Genomic DNA, 13,830 nt, shown 5'->3' with positions numbered 1-13,830 from the left:
GGAATGATACATGCGTCAGTGTACAAAGTCACACTGTAAAACCAAACAAGTTAAGCTAACTCATTTCATTTGAGGAAACCGATTGCCTCAATTCAATTAAGTTTATAAAAACAATAGTTATGAGTACTCTGAACTTATTTCAGTTGAGTTTACTAAAAGTAGATATACATTGCAGTCAATAAATTAAGTGATTAATTAAGTGATTAATTAAGTGATTATTGAGCATTAGTGATTAACACCTGCTGTTAACGAGCAGAATCAATGAAGGAAAGAGAAACAGAAGAACTACAACTGACTTCCAACCACAGCCTTAGATGAAATCAACTCAAGATAAAAGACGTTTAAATCTCTAAAGATCTCAGCAGAGGAGGATTAAACCACTACACAAACAGCATTACCAGCTTCACTTATTACTAAACAGTTTGACTTTTGTCATGCGTCTACAGAAGTTGTTATTGAGAATGAACAGAGGGTTAGATGATAATGATTTATTGAGTTTCATTTAAAGACACCATGATAGTGATCCGTGTTTGCTTTATTTGGGCTCTTGACGCTTGACTTTATAACACCAGTTTTTCCTCTGGCTGCTGTAACTGAGTGTTTATAAAACACATTTGTTATGGCACATACGCCAAAAGAAAATATGAGCATGTGGTTGTGTTAAGATAATAAAAACCATCATTTAGTGACTTGATTCTCTGATCTTTTCCAGAGCCTAATCTCTGATTAGACAGGTGATGTATTACTTGTATTATTCATTATAATAGAACTGATTCTGCTGTAAGACACATTGTTGTGACAATCAGATTTTAAAAACCTCTATGGTATCATGCTGACTTACACAGTAATCAAGAATCAGCATATGAATTTCAACAATGGTGACCATTAAAAAATGATTTATGCCGCAATGCATGCTGGGAGCCATGAATAAGTTTTGTATTATGCTAGTACCCAGCATGCATCATTTTTTAATGGTCACCATTGTTGAGATTCATATGCTGATTCTTGATGTCTGTGTGAGTCTTAGTAATGCAATACCTTTTCTGTGAACCTTTTTGTGCACAACTATTTGTAAAATCCTTCATATTATCTGATGGTCACAACATGGCTAGCTCTTATGCTGTAGAATCACAGTTTTGAGTGAAACTAATATGTTGCCCTTTTAACCAGAGATCAGACTCTGAATGAAATCAGTGAATCAAGTCACGAAATGATGATTGTCATCAACAATCCTGCACCATCAACACCAGATCAGACTTTTCCTTGGCTTTTGTGCCATAACAAATATGTTTTATAAACACTCAATTATAGCAGCCAAAGAAAATCTTAAGTGCAAAAGTCAAGGGTCAAGAGCTCAACTAAAGCAAACGCTGATCTCCATCATGGTGACCTTAAATGAAACTCAAATCATCAACTTCTAAACCTTTGTTAATTCTAATAAGAACTTCTGTAGACGAATGGCAATAATAAAGTCAAACGGCTTAGTAATAAGTGAAGCTTGTAATGTTGTTCGTGGAGTTGTTTAATCCTCCTCTGCTGAGATCTTGAGATATTTAATGTCTTCTTTTATCTCCAGTTGATTTCGCTGAGGCTGGAAGTCAATTGTAGTTCTTGTGTTTCTCTTTCCTTCAGTGATTCTGCTTGTTAACAGCAGGTGCTCATCACTAATGCTCAATCATCAGTCACTCAATCACTTAATTATACAATTATCATTCTGGGATCTAGAAATGTTCTATAACTCATTCAGTTTGAGTTCTGTTTCAGTCATTCAAGTTTCGGTAATATTTGAGTGCTGTGAACTCAATTGTATTTAGTTAATATTACTGTTAGGTTTTACAGTGCAGTTGTGCTGGGTGCAAGATAGGGCCCAGAGTGTTTCAAATCAGCTTTACAGTGATATCAGGAAAATAATGCAACAAACTGTTTAACTGTTAGAATATCAGCTGATACAGTGACTAATAATCAGCCCTGCATCTCCACATATGAGTCAAATGAGTAATTGACTAATTTTTATTAAGATTCTAGAACTAGACCTAATTATTGAGTTTAGTAGAGTCAAGAACTAAAGATTTAAAGATTTTAGACAAGAAGAGTCATGAATCACTCACATAAACAGAAGCGCCACAAACAGCATGAGCAGAGCCCATGTTTCAGCTGAGAAGAACAGACCGTAGCTCATGGTTCCTGATCCTGAGACGCTCAGACTAGAAACACACGGCGAGGAGCAGGAACTTTATTCTGATCTCGGATTACACAATAACCAACGCAGAACACGCAAACATGAAGAACCGGAGCGGCAACCTCTGCACACACTGACAAACACATGGCTCACCTCTGACCAGACTATTCATCAAACTACTGCAATAATCACATGTTCTGCTCCACCCTTACGAAAAAGAATTTTATTCAAGTGTTCTATTAGTATACTTCTTTTAAACTAAAAATAAGAAAGTATACTTTCAGTCTACTTTTTATATACTTCTCAGAAATATACTTCAAATTCCACTTTAGTATACTTGACTTATACTGACAGAAAAGTATATTTGGCCTGTACTTGTTGATCGAGATATACTTAAAAGTATAATTAAGTATTCTAAGTATTCTTGGCTTGTACTTGTGTTTACTATTTTGATTGAGTAGCTTATTAAATACTTTTTTAAAAACATAATATTACATACCGTCTTATAAACTAACATGTTCAGCTTTATATAGTAACAAACTTTCGGGTGGAATAGCTTATAGAGTAAATAAATTAAGCATGGAAAATAAGTTTATTCAAGTGTTCTATTAGTATACTTTTCAACTAAAAAGAAGAAAGCATACTTTCAGTCTACATTTTATATACTTCTCAAAAATATAATTAATTACACTTAAGTGTACTTGACTTATACTGAGAGAAAAGTCCAAGTATATTTGGCCTATACTTGTACTCAATCTTTTGATTGAGATATACTTAAAATTGTATTTATTCAAAGTATACTTGGCTTGTAGTTGTGTTAACTCTTTTGATCGAGTAGCCTATTAAATATACTTTTTTTACATCGTTTTTCATATACAGTCTTATGAAACTTCGTTTGAAAATATTGATTAAAATGTTGATATAAAACAGATATGTTTCTAATTCTGCGTATTTGAATTTTTGTGTAGGCTAGTCCACTGGTAGTGTACATATTTACTTTAATTAAACTTTTCCCCACCATTGACTGAATTTTCCAGCTATCCAGGTTTTCACTGGTATACGGTAGGGGGCGCTATGACACATCTTCTAGTACAGAATCTCTGGATCAAAACACAGGAGAAGAAGAAGCTGAAACATGTGATAGAAGATTGCCTGCAGATTGCAGATAGAAGATTGCCTCCGCTTCGCGTCGGGTGGTTCTTCGCCTCTACGTCGTGCATTAAAATCCATGGCTAGCCGTGGATTATCCCTTACTTATACAACAGTGTGTAATATTATGTTTTTAAAAAAGTATTTAATAAGCTACTAAATCAAAATAGTAAACACAAGTACAAGCCAAGAATACTTAGAATACTTAATAATACTTTTAAGTATATCTCGATCAACAAGTAGAGGCCAAATATACTTAGACTTTTCTGTCAGTATAAGTCAAGTATACTTAAGTGGATTTTGAAGTATATTTCTGAGAAGAACATAAAGTATATTTCTGAGAAGAACATAAAAAGTAGAACATTTCTTATTTTTAGTTTAAAATAAGTATACTAATAGCACACTTGAATAAACTTCTTTTTCGTAAGGGCACTGAGATCGAGTGGAGAGCAAATGCCTCTCAGATGTGTCTCGTCTGTTGTCTTACTGTACTGACTCTTTTCTCTTTAGTTGCAGATAGCTAAATGAAACTATAGCAAACCGAGCAAAATCTGATCAATAGTATTTTCTATATTGACAGAGCTGAAGTTGAGTACCTGATGATTCTTCTGTTTGGTTCTAGATCAAGATATTCTAAAGTCTGTTATGTCAGTGTGAATCTCCAGAAGAGGACGTGCTGCTTATTTCATCTCTTTCAGTGCTTGAAGTGGCACCGGCACTTTTATATTTTAAGCTGTAGCGTACCCTCACTTTTTCTTGAGTACCGGCACTTCTCACATGTTGCCGGCTCTTTTTCTACTCAGCACCAAAACCAACCAAAGCCCCACCCCCCACCAAAAGGATTTGTGATTAGCTCTGTAATCTGTACACAAATTTGTGATCGCCTCAGTCCCCTTTAAACCTCATGAAAATGGTGGCAGGCTTCGGCTCCTCCTCGTCTTTAAGTCAGCATTATTCAGCATGTTCTTCATGGCGTAGCGCCAGAGGCAGAGGGACAAAGTGTGTGTCTATTGATAGACTGTCATGATATTACAGTTTAAAGACCATAATGCCGTTTACATAATGTGATGCATGAGCGATACGAGAGTTTCCCATCCAGTGTAAAGTATTCGCTGCGTTAACCCATCATCACACTATTGATTTCCTCCAGCAAAAACATAACGTGAAGACACTTTAGAAAATGTTTATTTTCATTTGAAAATGTTATTTTTATATTGAAAAGTATTATTGTTGATATGGCATTAGATTAACATCATAACAGGAATGATTAAAAACACAATCACACTTTAAAAATTATTTGTTGGTTTAACTTAAAGGTGCTCTAAGTGATGTTGGGTGATGTCACTTCTTGTTGACGTTCGAAGTATTGTCAAACAAAACGGAGGCTAGCTAGACCCTCCCTCCTCCTCATCCGCACACTAACCCCCCAAACCCCACCCCCAAATCATTCTTGTCAGTTATTGGCTGGAACAGTTTGTTATGTTTTCGTGGTGCGGGTGAGCCCAGTTTGTTTTTGTTGCTGTTTGTGGAGCCTGTGGTGTCTAGAGAGACCACGTTTTTTTACAGTGTGTTCAGGGGACAGGCAGCTAGCGGATGGTGAGGAGATGTTTGCTGTATGTGACAAAAAATGTTTTGGCCTAAAAAACGCGTGACATCACTTAGAGCACCTTTAAAGTAGCCTAACCTTGTTGCCTTAAAGGTCCTTTGCACCATGACCTCGAGCCAAACACCCCCCCAGAAGCCTATTTTCCCTTGGTTGAACATTATTAAAGTTAGAGCTTATTTAGAGAAATCAGCCAGATGGCTTAGTGCAGGCGCTAATGAAGTGTAACGACAAATATTTTTTTTTTTCGAAGTGTTAAACTTAGTGTTAACTAATAATTGTTGCAAACTGGTACTACAGTACCAACAAAATATTAGTGCATTCCTGGAACTGGGCATCGTGACACTACATCCTTATGCTTCGTTTCTGCCTTTTAGGACTTTTACGTGCTTTTCCCGAACCACTGAAGTGACGTCGGCGTCCGGGTTAGCGGTAGCATTAGCTGTCAGGCAAGTGTTATTTAAATTAACTCCTGATGTACTTACAATTTCCAATGCCTCGTTTTCTGAGTACAGAACCTATTTGTACTACTGTAGAAGTTTGGTACCATTCTGGGCATTATTAGTGGGGTCATTTACGAGATACATCATAGGATCCATTAGCACCTGCACTAAGCCATTCGGCTGATATCTCTAAATAAGCTCTAACTTTAATAATGTTGGCTTGAGGTCGTGGTGCAAAGGACCCTAGGTTGATTTTACTCTGAACCATCCCTTTAAAATTGAGTAATTTAAACTAACAATTTGAGGTGATACAATGAAAGATTAGTTTATTCAACAGAAACTCAAAATATTGAGTTTTCTGAACAGCGTTTGTGAACCTAAGCTGATTTGGTGAAAGTTTGTGAAAAGTTGTGATATAAAGTGAAGTGACAGACAGCACTCAGTCAGTGCACTGATTTGAACTGCAGATAATTCAATTCAATTCAATTCAATTCAATTCAATTCAATTCAAGCTTTATTTGTCATTGCATAAATACAGTGTATTGACACAACGAAATTAGAAGTGCTACTCCTGATCAGTGCTTTTAAAAGATAAATAATTAATAAAATAAATAAAATAAAATGCGCTAATTAATATATATAAACAAACAAACATCCCCCATCCCTTTCATACTCTCACTTTTTCTCTCCCCACACACTCACACACACCCTCCCACACACATGTGTAAAATAACAGCAATTTTCAGCAAAATAAAAATACAAATAGATTATTTGCCAATGAGATCATCCCTAGAGGTAATATAATATTTCACAGGGTTAATTGTATGTTCAGTGAACGTATTTGCCCAAGGGAAAAAACTATTTGTTAATCTAGCAGTGTGAGCTTTCATTGACCTATAGCGTCTGCCAGAGGGAAGCAGGTTGAACAGGAGGTGAGCGGGGTGGGTAATGTCTTTAACAATGGATCTGGTCCGGTTGAGGCAGCGTGAGTTGGCAAGCTCTTCCAGGGAAGGAAGAGGACAACCTATGGTCTTTTGGGCTGAGCCTATGACCCTCTGCAGAGCCCTCCTGTCTGCCACCGAACATCCCGCATACCATGCTGTAATGCAAAAAGTAAGTACACTTTCAATGATTAACCGGTAAAAGGACACCAGCAGCTTCTGTTCAAGATGGTTTTTCCTGAGAATCCTCAGGAAATGTAGTCGCTGCTGGGCCTTTTTTGTTATTGCTTTAGTGTTTGTGGACCAAGAGAGATCTTCAGAAATGTTTACTCCCAGGAATTTAAAAGATGAAACCCTTTCCACGCATTCACCGTTCAGGAGGAGTGGGGCGTGGGCTGTGCTCTTTCTTCTGAAGTCTATGATGATTTCTTTGGTTTTTATTGCTGGACCTCGTCTCTGTACTCTGTCTCATCACCACCTGAAATGAGACCGACCACCGTGGTGTCATCTGCAAATTTTATGATGAGGTTGGAAGGGTGGGAGGGGGAGCAGTCAGAAGTGTAGAGTGTGTACAAGAGTGGGCTCAGCACATAGCCTTGGGGGGAACCAGTGCTGAGTGTAAGGGGGAGGAGAGATGGTGACCAAGTCTCACTTGTTGTAGTCTGTTGGAGAGAAAGTCTTTTATCCAAGCACAGGTGGAGGGGGGGAGGTGTAAGCCCAAAAGTTTTTTAATCAGAATGTCCGGGATTATTGTGTTGAAGGCTGAGCTAAAATCTATGATGAGTAGTCTTGCATAGCTACCTGAGTGTTCGAGGTAGCTCAGCGTGGAGGGTGATGGCTATGGCATCCTCAGTAGAGCGAAGTATAGGCAAACTGGTGAGGGTCGAATGATGGTGGGAGACAGGCCTTGATGTGCTGGGCAACCAGCCTTTCCAAACACTTCATTACCAGTGATGTTAGTGCGATGGGCCTAAAGTCATTCAGGCTTTTCCGTGCTGATGTTTTTGGAACTGGGATGATGGTGGTGGATTTCCAGCAAGATGGAACGATGGCTCGGGTCAGAGAGATGTTGAAGATCTTGGTGAAAATCCCCGTTAGTTGGTCTGCACAGGCCCTGAGTACTTTACTTCCTCGGGTTCACTTCCCTTAGGGCTCTCCTCACCTGATGTTCCTAGAGGGATAGCGAGGTGCTAGTGAAGGCTGGGGGAGGAGCTGATTGACCATTCACCTCAAACCGGGCAAAGAAACTGTTTAATTCCTCTGCCATTTTTGCATCAGGGTTGTTAGATGTAATGTTGTGGCCCTTGTAGTTGGAGATGTGTTGTAATCCCTGCCACACTTGACGTGGGTTGTTATCCATGATGTATCCCTCAATTTTCCTTTTGTATGGCAAGGCAAGGCAAGGCAAGGCAAGGCAAGTTTATTTATATAGCACATTTCATACACAATGGTAATTCAAAGTGCTTTACATACTATTAAAAATAATCAGAAGAAATAAGAATATACAAAACAGTTTAAAATAAAGAAACAAGAAAGAACTAAAAATAATTAAAACAGTTTAGAATAAAGAACAGTTTAAAATAAAGAAACGAGAAAGAACTAAAAATAATTAAAACAGTTTAGAATAAAGACTAAAATAAGACACAGTATAAACAGTCGGACAAACAGTGACACAGTGCTCATTCATTAAATGCAAAGTTAAACAGATGTGTTTTGAGTCTGGATTTGAATGTGACTAATGTAGGAGCACATCTGATCTCCTCTGGAAGCTGGTTCCAGCTGCGGCTGGCATAATAGCTAAAAGCAGACTCTCCTTGCTTAGAGTGAACTCTTGGAACTTCTAGCTGATGTGATCCTAATGATCTGAGTAATCTGTTGGGTTTGTATTCCGTGAGCATATCTGCAATGTATTGAGGTCCTAGGCCATTGAATGATTTATATACTAGTAATAATACTTTAAAATCAATCCTATAAGTAACTGGCAGCCAGTGTAATGACCTGAGGACTGGTGTGATATGATCATATTTTCTGGTTCTGCTAAGAATCCTGGCTGCAGCGTTCTGTATGAGCTGCAAATGTCTTATGGTCTTTTTGGGAAGGCCAGTGAGGAGTCCATTACAATAATCCACCCTGCTGGTGATGAAAGCATGCACTAGTTTTTCTAAGTCTTGATTGGAAACAAAGCATCTAATTCTTGCAATATTTTTCAGATGATAGTATGCTGATTTAGTTATTGCTTTGACATGACTATTGAAACTAAGGTCTGACTCTAGTGTCACACCAAGATTCTTGACCTGATTTTTAGTTGTTTGACCTTTAGAGTGAAGGTATGCGTTCACCTTGAGAACTTCATCTTTGTTTCCAAACACAATGATTTCAGTTTTGTCTTTGTTTAACTGTAGAAAGTTTTGGCACATCCAGCTGTTGACTTCATCAATGCATTGAAGCAGAGAGTCAATGGGGCTGTAATCATTAGGCGATAGGGCTAAGTAGATCTGTGTGTCGTCTGCATAGCTGTGGTAAGAGATTTGGTTCTTTCTCATTATTTGGCTCATTGGGAGCATGTACAGGTTGAACAGGAGTGGCGCAAGAATTGAGCCTTGAGGGACTCCGCATGTCATGGGCGTCCACTCAGACTTATGGTCACCTATACTCACATAATAACCTCTCCCATCTAAGTATGACCTGAACCATTTTAGAACTGTCCCAGAAAACCCCACCCAGTTTTCCAGCCTGTCTAGAAGTATTTTGTGATCGACAGTGTCAAATGCAGCACTGAGGTCGAGTAGAACCAGCACTGATAATTTGCCTGAATCTGTATTTAAGCGAATATCGTTTATTATCTTAATGAGCGCCGTCTCTGTGCTGTGATGCGATCGGAAGCCAGATTGAAAATTATCAAAGTATCCATTTGAGTTTAAGAATTTGTTCAGCTGGTTGAAGACAACTTTTTCAATGATTTTGCCTGTGAAAGGAAGATTTGAGATCGGTCTATTCGGTATGCTACCTTAGCAGCCCTAATGCCCTTCCTTAGATTAGCTCTGGCTGAGCTGTACTGTGCCCTATCCCCTGACCTGAATGCTGTGTTGTGATCCCTGATAAGGAGCCGCACTTCACTTGTCATCCATGGTTTTTCATTTGGGAAAACCCTGATCCGTTTAGTGACGGTGACATTTTCAGTACAGAATGTAATGTAGGATGATAAGAGTGAAATACAGAAACAGAGAAACATCATGTAGTTTTTCGTTCTACAAAATAATGACCCAGCAGCTGATTGTGACATTTATACTGTCTTTTTAAACTCTGTTTAAAGTGAACTGGTTCAGTGATTGTTTTTAATAGACACGACACACACATCAGATACATTTCTGCAGACTTTATTTATTTGATAAACTTTATAATTTCCATGTAATTTCTTAACAGGTTAATCTAATTTCTGGCGTTTTCTCAATCATCAAAGTAAAACCCTTAAACACGAGTCTCAGGGAACAACAGAATTCGTCTGACATTCACTACTGAAGTAAAGTTACTAAAGCTCTCAGTCTAAGTCTGAAAGGCCCTAAGAACCTCAGAGTCGAATCCTCCTCTTCACTGAAGACTAGAGACTACACCTATTCTTTTATTTTAAAAGACCCATCAAACCTTCTCCTCGGACTGAAAGAGAAGTGTGCAGCGGACAAGCTGCGTTACTATTTGTTGTTGTTACAAACATCTGAAGCTGTCCGAGGCTTGAGTTTGAGCTTGATGGGGTCTTTGGGAGCCAGTAGACCGCTTACGCCGAGCTCCAGAGGAACCTGTGAAGAGCAAGAGAAGGTCAGTGTGAGCGAACGAATGAACGAACGTCCTCCTGTTACCAGACACCAACCCGTCTACTCACCTGTGTCTCCGCACACACTGAGACGTCAAACCTCTGTAGGATCTCCACGATCGCCAGCTTCATGGTCACCTGAGCAAATCGCATCCCGATGCAGTTCCTGGGACCGAGGCCGAAGGGCATGTACATGTAGGGGTCAATGGTCTCCTTGTTTCCTTTAGTGAACCTGTTAATAGGCAGGAAAGAGACACGTTGGATTGAAGTATTTATACAGACAATTACTCTAAAGAACCAACCTTGGGTTCCTAGTGCAACAGTGCAGCTAACTTTTTCAGCAGCCTTTGTTCGGGAAGTATTTTTTCCATAGTGATTTTACAGATATTTTCTAAAGAGTTATAATCCATGAACCAAGCCAACCAGCTATCAGAGAATGTTCTCTCAAAGTTATGAACAAATGTTCTTTCAGTAACATTAATTCATGATGAAGAACCTTGTAGCTCACAGTAAGGTCTGTCTTTAACATTTTATAAGTTATCATTAAAAATCAATTCCCCTATGTGGAAAATGAATGAGATTTTCAATTCCAGACCCAACTGTTGCGCTCTATTGTGGCTGGTGGAGCTTGACTGTATGATGAGAAACAGGAGAAACCCATCCTGACCTCTCTGGTTTGAAGCTCTCGGGGTCGCTCCAGTAATCCGGGTCTCTGTGAAGAGCGAAGGTCGGGATCATGACGACCATATCTTTAGGCATGATGACGCCATTGATTTCAACCGTTTTCTTGCAGACCCGTTCGAGTCGAGCTGCGACAGGGAACAGCCGGAGGGACTCGTTCAGCGCGGCGTCCAGATAGTCCATGTTCATGACGGCTTCGTAGTCCACCGGGGCCTTCAACACACAATCAATGATTAAAGTCTCAAACTCATCACGCCGATCCCAATGAGTGTTTCAATGGAGCACTACCTTATTTGGGAAGGTCTCGTCGATCTCCTCCTGCAGTTTCTTCATGGCCTCTGGGTTGGTTGCGAGATTGTAGAATAAGAACGACAGAGTGCTGCTGCTGGTCTCGTAACCGGCGAAGATGAAGATCATGGCCTGCGATAAGATCTCGTGGTCGCTCAGACCTGCACAGGACACAGTTTAAGGTATCTGTCTTCACATATGGAAGAAAGAGCATTCTTATGGTTAACCATCTGAGATGCTTCACCTTTCTCTGTGTGTTCCTCGCCAGGCTGAGTTTTCCCTGCCGTCTGAGAATCGACCATCAGCTGCAGGAAGTCAACTCTCTTCTGCAGGAATTCAGAAGAGTGGTTTAAAACATCATAACTTTATAGTTGTTCATGTTGAGTATTTGTTGTACCTTCTTGTGGTCGTTGGCCACTCTTTCAGACTTGATCTTCTGTAAGGCAGCGTAGAAGAAATCAGTCACAGATGTTGGGAAAAAGCCAAAATCCATTTTGTCCAGAAGGGTGGTGGTGAAAGGAAATAAAGCTACAGAAGAAATTGTATAAGGTCTTAACAGTGAATGTTCTCAGAACGTTCTGGCAAGTTTCTCTCAAAGTAATGAACAAACGTTCTTCCAGTAACATTAATAGAATGTTCGGTCAAAATGATCTGTAGTTCTGTAAAATCTTTCTTCACAGAGTTTCCTACGTTAGCTTTTGAAGTGTGCTTATCTGACAGGCCTAGTTGAGTTCCTTACCGCTGATTAGGAAAACAGGGTTCAGGAAGTCAAACTTCAGCATTTTCTTTATGTTGGTCACAAATGGATCTTTGGGGTTGTTGAGGGAGTCGATGTCCACGCTGAACGCTGTGCTGGTCACCACATCCATACTGTACGCGCCGAAGAACCTTAACACATGCAGTCAAGAGAGAGCCATTATTATTCTCATCTGATAAACATAAAGCCTATATACTGTACTCTATATGTAGTGAATGTTTCCTCTGTCTGGGAGGTTATTAAAGGTGATTGGTGAGGAAATCGAACACCTTTGCTCTGTTGATATTATTGCGGTGAGATATTATTGATAATGAGAGGCATTTGTAATATAATACAATTTCTCACTCTTTAATATCCACGTTTTCTCCTCGTGTTGCTGATTTCCCCAGATTCTCAACTAGAATTTGAGAGTGTGTCTTCATGATGCCAAACATCTAGAGTGAGAAGCAGAAGTACATCATTATCATAACATCTTCATCACACACAGTTAATGTTTGATTTTTATTATGAAGAGTATCAAACACACACACATCCTCCTCAGCATGAATGATGCTGTAGTTCAGTTCAAATTAGTCATTCATTTCAATCTGAATTCTTGTTTGTTTTTATTGTAGCGCAATAGTACTGCCTTCAAATAATGCTTCAGATAAGCGATGTAATAAATACTTCTGTAACACTTGTTTGCGTGAAAATGATCCAGATAAAGACTCACGGACCTCCTTTAACCTCCCGCTGGTGAAAGAAGGCGAGAGGACGCTGCGTATTCTCCTCCAGTCGTCGTCTTCAGCAATGGTCACGGCGTCGTACAGCGGCCCGTTCAGACGGAAGTTCTGCCAGATCAGAGGACAAATGTGGACACAGTGAAGATAAAATGACAACACAAGCACAATCTCTGGCCAGAAAACATTCAAATGATTAATAAAAATTCATATTTGCTACCTGAAGTAGCTTTATATTTTACAGAGATAAAAGATGGGAGGAAAATTTGCGTTCTCTAACAAATCTTTTGCGTTCCCAGAGAAAATTTGCGTTCTCTAACAAATCTTTTGCGTTCCCAGAGAAACTTTGCGTTCTCTAACAAATCTTTTGCATTCCCATAGAAACTTTGCGTTCTCTAACAAATCTTTTGCTTTCCCAAAGAAACTTTGCGTTCTCTTGCAAATCTTCCTCACGCCACTCTCTCACAGCCCTCGGCCTTATTCTGCTCGCCACAGCATTCTCTAACAAATCTTTTGAATTCCCAGAGAACCTTTTGCGTTCTCACATAAATCTTTTGCGTTCCCAGAGAAACTTTGCATTCCCTCACAAATATTTTGTGTTCCCAGAGAAAATTTGCATTCTCTCTCATATCTTTTGCGTTCCCAGAGAAACTATGCATTCCCTCACAAATCTTTTGTGTTCCCAGAGAAACTTGTGTTCTCTCACAAATCTGTTGTGTTCCCAGAGAAACTTTGTGTTCCCTCACAAATCTTTTGTGTTCCCAGAGAAACTTTGCGTTCTCTTGCAAATCTTTTGAATTCCTTGAGAAACTTTGCGTTCTCTTGCAAATCTTTTGTGTTCCCAGAGAAACTTTGCGTTCTCTTGCAAATCTTTTGAATTCCTTGAGAAACTTTGCGTTCTCAATACAAATCTTTTGAATTCCTTGAGAAACTTTGTGTTCTCTCACAAATCTTTTGCGTTCCCAGAGAAACGTTGTGTTCTCTAACAAATCTTTTGCGTTCCCAGAGAAAATTTGCATTCTCTCTCATATCTTTTGCGTTCCCAGAGAAACTCTGTGTTCCCTCACAAATCTTTTGTGTTCCCAGAGAAACTTTGCGTTCTCTCACAAATCTTTTGTGTTCCCAGAGAAACTTTGCATTCTCTAACAAATCTTTTGTGTTCTCAGAGAAACTTTGCGTTCTCTCACAAATCTTTTGCGTTCCCAGAGACACTTCGCGTTCTCTTGCAAATCTTTTGTGTTCCCAGAGAAACTTTGCATTCT

At 39.2% G+C, this 13,830-nt stretch overlaps 1 protein-coding gene across 1 annotated transcript in view; it reads right to left on the bottom strand.

Moving 5' to 3' along the window:
• The window catches only part of LOC311069704 (uncharacterized protein), a 34,318-nt gene that overhangs the window by 7,460 nt on the left and 13,028 nt on the right, over positions 1–13,830 (bottom strand). Inside the window, exons 6-15 of the mRNA XM_084093080.1 lie at positions 12,566–12,679; positions 12,195–12,283; positions 11,832–11,980; positions 11,490–11,620; positions 11,337–11,418; positions 11,093–11,253; positions 10,791–11,017; positions 10,193–10,355; positions 10,006–10,109; positions 2,109–2,231 (exon numbers count right to left, since the gene is read on the bottom strand). Coding sequence (XP_083949206.1) covers positions 2,109–2,231; positions 10,006–10,109; positions 10,193–10,355; positions 10,791–11,017; positions 11,093–11,253; positions 11,337–11,418; positions 11,490–11,620; positions 11,832–11,980; positions 12,195–12,283; positions 12,566–12,679 — 1,343 coding nt within the window. The remainder of the gene's footprint in view (positions 1–2,108; positions 2,232–10,005; positions 10,110–10,192; positions 10,356–10,790; positions 11,018–11,092; positions 11,254–11,336; positions 11,419–11,489; positions 11,621–11,831; positions 11,981–12,194; positions 12,284–12,565; positions 12,680–13,830) is intronic.

This window comes from Abramis brama (genome assembly GCF_963993115.1).
Source record: "Abramis brama genome assembly, chromosome: 2".
NCBI lineage: Eukaryota > Metazoa > Chordata > Actinopteri > Cypriniformes > Leuciscidae > Abramis > Abramis brama.
The sequence above is the reverse complement of the archived record's forward strand: the minus strand, read 5'-3'. Positions and strand labels throughout refer to the sequence as shown.